Raw genomic sequence first — 8,348 nt, 5'->3', positions numbered from 1 at the left:
AAGTTGATGCAAAGAGTCAATATTTGCAGTGTTGACCCTTCTTTTTCAAGACCTCTGCAATCTGCCCTGGCATGCTGTCAATTAACTTCTGGGCCACATCCTGACTGATGGCAGTCCATTCTTGCCTAATCAATGCTTGGAGTTTGTCAGAATTTGTGGGGTTTTGTTTGTCCACCCGCCTCTTGAGGATTGACCACAAGTTCTCAATGGGATTAAGGTCTGGGGAGTTTCCTGGCCATGGACCAAAAATATCGATGTTTTGTTCCCCGAGCCACATAGTTATCACGTTTGCCTTATGGCAAGGTGCTCCATCATACTGGAAAAGGCATTGTTCGTCACCAAACTGTTCCTGGATGGTTGGGAGAAGTTGTTCTCGGAGGATGTGTTGGTACCATTCTTTATTCATGGCTGTGTTCTTAGGCAAAATTGTGAGTGAGCCCACTCATTTGGCTGAGAAGCAACCCCACACATGAATGGTCTCAGGATGCTTTACTGTTGGCATGACACGGGACTGATGGTAGCGCTCACCTTGTCTTCTCCGGACAAGCTTTTTTCCGGATGCCCCAAACAATCGGAAAGGGGATTCATCAGAGAAAATGATCCTCAGCAGTCCAATCCCTGGACCTTTTGCAGAATATCAGTCTGTCCCTGATGTTTTTCCTGGAGAGAAGTGGCTTCTTTGCTGCCCTTCTTGACACCAGTCCATCCTCCAAAAGTCTTCGCCTCACTGTGCGTGCAGATGCACTCACATCTGCCTGCTTCCATTCCTGAGCAAGCTCTGTACTGGTGGTGCCCCGATCCCGCAGCTGAATCAACTTTAGGAGACGGTCCTAGTGCTTGCTGGACTTTCTTGGGCGCCCTGAAGCCTTCTTCACAACAATTGAACCGCTCTCCTTGAAGTTCTTGATGATCCGATAAATGGTTGATTTAAGTGCAATCTTACTGGCAGCAATATCCTTGCATGTGAATCCCTTTTTGTGCAAAGCAATGATGACGGCACGTGTTTCCTTGCAGGTAACCATGATTGACAGAGGAAGAACAATGATTCTAAGCACCCCTCTCCTTTTGAAGCTTCCAGTCTGTTATTTGAACTCAACCAGTATGACAGAGTGATCTCCAGCCTTGTCCTCGTCAACACTCACACCTGTGTTAATGAGAGAATCACTGACATGATGTCAGCTGGTCCTTTTGTGGTAGGGCTGAGATGCAGTGGAAATGTTTTTGGGGGATTCAGTTCATTTGCATGGAGGGACTTTGAGGGACTTTGCAATTAATTGCAATTCATCTGATTACTCTTCATAACATTCTGGAGTATATGGAAATTATACATACATGCTGACATGCTGAGGCAGCAGACTTTGGGAAAATTAATATTTGTGTCATTCTCAAAACTTTTGGCCACGACTGTAAGTATTATTGTACTGTACTGGGAGTGTCTGCAGTGCTCACCAGCAATCCGGGTGTATTTATCTTGGTGTTAGCAGAGCGGTGGCTACAAAGGTGGAATGTCAGTAAAACTAAATGTGACTTAAAAGCACCGGTTACATTTTCGTCCAGCCAATAAAATAAACACGGACAACCTCTACGGATTTTTATGAATGACGGTATTCATCCCCAAGCACGCCCCCTAATTAATTTGTAGCCCTCTCCTTAACTCCACCCATTTGGAATGTCTGGCCCGCTGCCCGAATGATAATTGGCTGGACATAATGGCGACGCATGGGCAGAGTTTCTGCGGAGCTCACGAGTTGGTATAAAGTAGATCAGGATACTCTCTCTGTTGAATTGTTTTTTTTTTTTTTTAGAGTGCTGTGACGATCTCGAGGAAGGGATAAAAAGAACTGTTCTCTACACTTCAACTACTTCTATTCATCTAACGCAACTGTGCGATTGTAGTCTATTCTTGAAAGAGGTTTTAAAAGTTCAGAACTCTCTTAAAGCGAACTAATAACAAGATCAGAGCTTGTTTTGTTTGTTTGTTGACAACTGTCTAACGTTTCATTGGAATTTTCAATAATTATGGCAAAACGTATCATCTTTGTTTTCTTGACAATGGCAGTCACCAGTCGGGTAAGTTGTATCACCTTGGCAGCTGTCAAATTGGTATGATTTCGATCATGTGCAAATCATGCAACAAAATAGCAACGGATGAGTGGAGCACTTAGGCTGTTTGCAATGACCAGTTGGAGGTGGTTTGACTGTCATACACAAGTAATTGTATTTTAGAGAGACAAGTGAAAACTTTGTCTACCGTTTTTTTTCTGTTGCCTGAAGATATATATTTTCAAACTGCTGTAGCCTACAGGCTATTTTGTAACACTTTTACAAGACAGTCCTACTGTGTAACTGCTCGTGTAATTACAGTGTAACAGTTTTGTAATTACTCATTGTTACAATTAGTTACAATGTACTGGTCAGTAGTAATCCTTACCCCTAACCCAGTGTACTAATGAGTAATTACAATACTTGTTACACTGTGATTACAGGAATAATCACAGTTATAAGTGCACTGTAATGTAAAATGTAACCGACTGATTTTGTAGCCTACCAGTTCTACCTTGAATTGTTTCTTTTTTATATATAGGCATGTTTGTGCTTGTCAAATAACTTTGACTCACTGTCTGAGGGTGGGACTTTTTACATACTGTAGATTTTTTTCTAGAAGAAGTTGGCAATGAAGAGTGATGTACTGTGACTCGAATCATGAGTTGGCAGGGGATTGGGTACAACACTTAAACAGCTGCCTAGACAAACAAAACATCCACAAGGGTGAAAGGGTAGAAATAATATGAGCAAATTAAATTGGTACTTCACATTGAAGTTAAAGTATATAAATTCACTGTAAACAGTGTTCAAAACCACTCCAAATGGGACACAATAATCATGTTAAAAAATCAGTTGACATCTCACAATGAACAAAAAATGATCGAAATAGACTCCTAGAGCATCTTTATCACTAGTAGTGTTTTACCCATGAAGGCAGACCACAGCAAGAAATTACATTACAAAAATGATCTCTTTGCTTTCCTATGCTTCTCTCTGTTTATGCCTATGAACCTAAACCTCTCCTCTACCCCCCACCCCCCCTCCTCTCTCCTCCCCCTCCTCCAGGTGGGTGCCAGCTGCCCGGCGGTGTGTGAGTGTCCAGCCATGCCCCTCTCGTGCCCCCCCGGGGTGAGTGCGGTGGCCGACGGCTGCGGGTGCTGCAAGGTGTGTGCCTCCCAGCTGAACCAGGACTGCAGCCCCACGATGCCCTGCGACCACCACAAGGGACTGGAGTGCAACTACGGCAATGACGTGACCCTGGCCCAGGGCATCTGCAGGGGTAAGGTTGTGATAGGGGGAGGAAGTGGGGGCGTTTGAAAGTGTGTATTGTAGAAGTGTTAGGATTCAAAGTGTGTAATGTAGGTTGTAGGTGTTCAGTGTTGGAACTATGGTGAGGTATAAATGGTGTATGCGTATATCTTGTCAAGTGTGATGTGTAGTAGTTAGTTGATGCTGAGTTTTTATGTGATAGCATCTTAGGGTGCATGTATGAGAAATATTACCATAGGACTAAACCATGTGTTGAACGTCACCACAGCCCCGGACTTAACACGTTGTATCCCAGTGGGATACACAGACCAAAATGGAACTAGTTCTATCTACATCAAACCAAGATTCCAATCCTTCATAGACTAAGAATGGAGGCTCCGCCTTGTCCGTGATATGGAGACAGAGACTCTTCTGGATTCTTACTCACAAGACTTCCTTTCTCTGACCCTCTGACCTCCCTCTAGATCTGAATGTTCTCTCTGGGTTACAGTCTGTGTGCCATGTCAGTGTCGGTTATTGCCCCTCTCGTGCCTCCCCGGGGTGAGTGCGGTGGCCGACGGATGGTTGTTAAGGGGAGGATTGCGTAAAGGGGGTTTCAGCTAGTGTAACCGGAGTATATGGCAGATTCCTCCCGGTCATACCTGGGATTGTCAGTGGAGGTTCTTGTACTTTGACTTTAAAACACATCCTCATATTTAGACTCTCCAGAGACATGGAAGCAGGGTTCCCAAAATACCCCCTCGTTACATGATAGCACATTGCATACTGTAGATTGTAAACATATATGTGTATACTGTATGTATGTGTATATTTATGTTACTACCTCAAAGTGGTCTTAGTATCCATCTAAATTGCCCCTAAAGGAATTATGACGTTGAATTGAGTTGTACTGAACTGTACCTAACTGTACTGTACTGTGCTGAGCTGAATTCAATGCATTCTCCTCATTTCCCTCTCTTAACAGCGAGAAAGGAGGGTCGTACGTGTGAGTACAACGGGAGGATCTACCAGAACGGTGAGAATTTCCGTGCCGGCTGTAAACACCAGTGTACCTGCATCGACGGCGTCGTAGGCTGTTCCCTGCTCTGTGCCAACCGTCTGCCCCCCGCCACCCCCTCCTGCCCCTACCCCCGGCTGGTCAGGGTGCCAGGGCAGTGCTGCTTCACCGTGGACTGCCACAAGGGTACCTGGCGCCTTCCCCCCACCAAGCAACATCGCCAACCAACACAACCCAAACCTCAGCCAGACCAGTACCAGCCGGATAACACACTGGGCAATGAGCTGGTGGAGAGAGGAAAGGGCTGGGAGAATGAACAAGGCTACAAGCACCTGCCTGGTGAGGAACTGTTGCACTATTGACATTGACCAAATGCATTGTTATTGATCATGATAGATACTTGGCTGTAGCTTATCATGTACACTGAGCGATTATCGCTAGCACTATTAGCATTTTTGGTATAGTAGTTGATGACTATTGGTCGATAGTTACTCATGTTTGTCTGTACATCAGCCAGTCCTATATCCTGATTTCTTCCCTCTGTAGTATATTCTCCCTATAACCCCCTTCCTTCCTCCCCTTTGTCTCCCGCGCTCCTCTTCCTCCCACCCTTCCCAGTATGGAAGCATTCGTTGGAGAAGTGTGTTGTCCAGACAACGGACTGGTCCCAGTGCTCACGAAGCTGTGGGATGGGAGTGTCCTCACGCATCACCAATGACAACGCCCAGTGTAAGCTGGATAGAGAGACGCGCCTCTGCACCATCCGGCCCTGCGGTGACGTAGCCATCCCGCCCAAGGTAAATTCTATATTTAGACAACGCAATAGGAAACTGTGTGTGTGTCTCTACCCATCAGTATGAGCACAAGCATGCAGTACAAGAGAAGAGAGTGTGACTGCACATATCTTCATCATCATCATCATCATCATCATCATCATCCCAGGCAATACAAATATCTCCCTTATCATCTACTGATCTGGTATCACTTTGATAACAAACCCACAACCCCCTAGACTGTTTCCTCTGCGGAGCACGTCCCGGTGGGAATAGACTAGCGTTGATTTACTCACACTGGAGGTGGTGCCCTTTTAAATATAGTCCCCTCCACCCCACCCACGGCATTCCTGCCAAGCAACTGTCCATAGCTAGGCGCCTGGGCCCTGTGCACTCAGCCAGGGAGATGGTGTGTCTATATTAATCCTCTGTTTCTCTGGCTCAGTGCTTACGTCCCAAATGCCACCCTATTCCCTATTTAGTGCACTACTTTTGACCAGGGACGATAGGGCTCTGGACAGTGCCCATAAGGCTCTGGTCAAAAGTAGTGTACTATGTAGGGAACCGGGTACAATTTGGGACGAACGACTGTGGGCTGGGAGATTATAGCTGATTTATCACAGACTAATAAGGTCTCTGTCTGTCTGAGTGCAAGATTAATGCGTTTCAGTGAGTTTGATTTAAAACGTTGTTTTGTCACTGTGTGTGTTCAGTTAATTTCATAACTTTACCATAATTGAATTAACTTTTTGTTTTGTTTTCAGTACTGACACTTTGTTAGTGATAAGTGATAAATTCATGATGATTTGGTTGCATAGGCCTTCCGGACATTTATTCAAAGATATTTTAAAGATGTCTGCAAAAGTTTGTCATTTTATTGAAACAATACAGGTGCCCCGACAGTACAGCATGAAACTTTTACTTTCCTCTGCTCTCTCTGATTATCTCCCTCTTTCTCTCCCCTCCTCTCATCCCCCTCCTCCTTCTCTTCCCTTTACAGAAGGGCAAGAAGTGCTCCCCGACTCCAAAAGCCCCAGAACCCATGCGTCTGTCGTATGGCGAGTGTCAGAGTGTCCGCCTCTACCGGCCCAATTACTGCGGCGCTTGTACGGATGGCCGCTGCTGCTCGCCGCGTCGTACGCGCACCGTTCCTGTGACTTTTGTGTGCCCGGATGGCGAGCGTTTCCAGAGAGACGCCATGTTCATCCAGTCGTGCAAGTGTAGCAAGGAATGCGGCCATCTCAACGAAGTGGCCTTGCCACCACAGCACTGGATGTATGGAGACACACATAAGTTCATTGACTAGCTTGATCGTGTTGGAACAGAATCCTCAAACTTGACTGAGAACATTGACAAGGGAAGGGTGACATTTTTAAAATAAATACCATGGGCCTTGAGGGTGTTTTTCTCTGCAGGCCTCAAATAACAGAACTGAGCTTCACAATGGGCTCTCAGTGAAAACCTGGCACTATAATAGCAAACCCCCAAATAGTAAAGTACTTACTGTATGTTTGACTGGAGTGGTTTTGATTGACAGGTCATCCATCCACTCCTGAATGTTCCTCAGACATGGGTCTGAACTGAGGCCTACAGTCCCACCTGCCATTTTTGTTTAGTTACGGTATGACATAATGAACAGGACCCAGCCACCAGTTGCTAAGGCCTCCACAGCAGCGACAGAGAGAAACAGACGACAACACAGCATTGTGTTGTAGAATAGAAACACATGAACTTGAAGGAACTGTACAGGGTTATTTGCTGTATGAAGTGATATGATGCTTTGCCCACACTAACCAGGGTCATATTCACTAGGCACCAAATGGAAGAAAGAAGTCTGACACAGGGAGGGACAAGCTGAAGTTGTTCAATAAGATATATACTTGTTTTGGTTATCCATTGCAAAACATTTTGCTAGGGTGTGCAGTCTACAACCCAGCTCTATGAGGGCTGGAGTGATACCGAGGCATCCCACAATGCACTGAGAACCGTGACTTTAGAAGATAAGTGACATCAAGCCTGGATGGGCTGAAACGTCTTGACGAAGAGACTGATAAAATGGAGCATTTAGCTCAATGCAGGGTACTCGCGATATTAACATTATTTATTCGTATTCTTATCCAAAGAACTTGACACTAACTCTCCGCAATAGAGAGTGACGTTCAGTTTAGTTGGGATGATGAGCCATCTAAAAACAGAGGTTTATGTGAGAGGTGGTAATGAAAGAAATGTGTGTCTCAAATGGCACACTATTCCCTATAGAGTGCACAAAGTAGTTCTCTATGCAAGGAATGGTAATGATAGATAGCCTGTCTCCACTGACTGCAGTACTAAAAGGAGCACTGTCTGTAAATGAGACGTGTTCAGAAATGACTGGACCAATACCAATTCACTTCAAATGACCTCTAATCTCTTACCATATTCAGTTACGTTTTATTAGCATGAACGACAAAGCCACTGTTGCTAAAGCGAAGTGAGATAATGTAATCAACAACAGTAAAAAAAAAATGAATACATAATAATGATAATAATAATAGAGAATAATCGATAATGAATAACATTGGCGAATAATCTTCAATATTATGTACGTTTGGGATTCATTCATGTATTGTATGCTGTTCGTGAAATCCAAAAAAAACTATTGCTTATACATCTTTAATGATGATTCGTTACTCCAAAACTGTAATATGAAATGTTTTACTATAAAACTGTAAAATACAGTACAATGTCTACTTCAAATGTGTGTTTGTCATAACTGAGAATATGTAGCCAAGCTATTAATGGCACTAGGGATTGTTGTTGTTGACATGATACAAAGCTGACCTGCCTGCTATAGAGTTTCAGTTACTTGTGATGTTTTATTTTAACTTGGCTTGTATCGTTTCAAATTCTTTCATTTGGCAGTCATTTTATTAGCCCCTAGCAAGAGGTTGATAAACTTAAAGGGATAGTTCACAAAACACACCAACTTGGCTGCTTACATTTTTGGGAATGTGTTAAAGGGATAGTTCACCCAAATTACAAAATTACATACTGGTTTCCTTACCCTGTTAGCAATCTATGGGCAAGGTAAGACAGTGCTTTGTTTCCACTATTGGCACAAATCCAATACAAGTCAATGGTACCGATATAAGCATTTTTCACGCTTCATGTCCAGATCATCTATAATAACTTCCCTGACCTACACAATCAATTTGAGATACTTTAGGGTGATTTGGTCAGTAAGCACAAAAACATGCTAATATCAGTACCTTTGTGCCACACAT

The 8,348-nt window shown here is 44.0% G+C and overlaps 1 protein-coding gene across 1 annotated transcript; it reads left to right on the top strand.

Moving 5' to 3' along the window:
• The first annotated feature begins 1,675 nt into the window (after positions 1 to 1,675).
• LOC110485837 (CCN family member 1) lies at positions 1,676 to 7,821 on the top strand. Its single transcript, XM_021557030.3, has 5 exons — positions 1,676 to 2,070; positions 3,112 to 3,325; positions 4,280 to 4,651; positions 4,931 to 5,109; positions 6,086 to 7,821. The coding sequence occupies exons 1-5, from the start codon at positions 2,020 to 2,022 to the stop codon at positions 6,389 to 6,391; spliced, it is 1,122 nt and encodes a 373-aa protein (XP_021412705.2). The 5' UTR covers positions 1,676 to 2,019; the 3' UTR covers positions 6,392 to 7,821.
• The last annotated feature ends 527 nt before the right edge of the window (positions 7,822 to 8,348 follow it).

This window comes from Oncorhynchus mykiss, chromosome 13, assembly GCF_057628025.1.
Source record: "Oncorhynchus mykiss isolate SJ-2025 chromosome 13, ASM5762802v1, whole genome shotgun sequence".
NCBI lineage: Eukaryota > Metazoa > Chordata > Actinopteri > Salmoniformes > Salmonidae > Oncorhynchus > Oncorhynchus mykiss.
The sequence above is the reverse complement of the archived record's forward strand: the minus strand, read 5'-3'. Positions and strand labels throughout refer to the sequence as shown.

What these genes read in the sequence shown, in the direction of transcription:
- LOC110485837 (XM_021557030.3), top strand. Translation starts at nt 2,020, where the DNA reads ATGGCAAAACGTATCATCTTTGTTTTCTTGACAATGGCAGTCACCAGT. An exon ending in CAATGGCAGTCACCAGTCGG is followed by an intron (nt 2,071 to 3,111) that starts GTAAGTTGTATC and finishes CCCCTCCTCCAG; the next exon opens with GTGGGTGCCAGCTGCCCGGC. An exon ending in AGGCTACAAGCACCTGCCTG is followed by an intron (nt 4,652 to 4,930) that starts GTGAGGAACTGT and finishes CACCCTTCCCAG; the next exon opens with TATGGAAGCATTCGTTGGAG.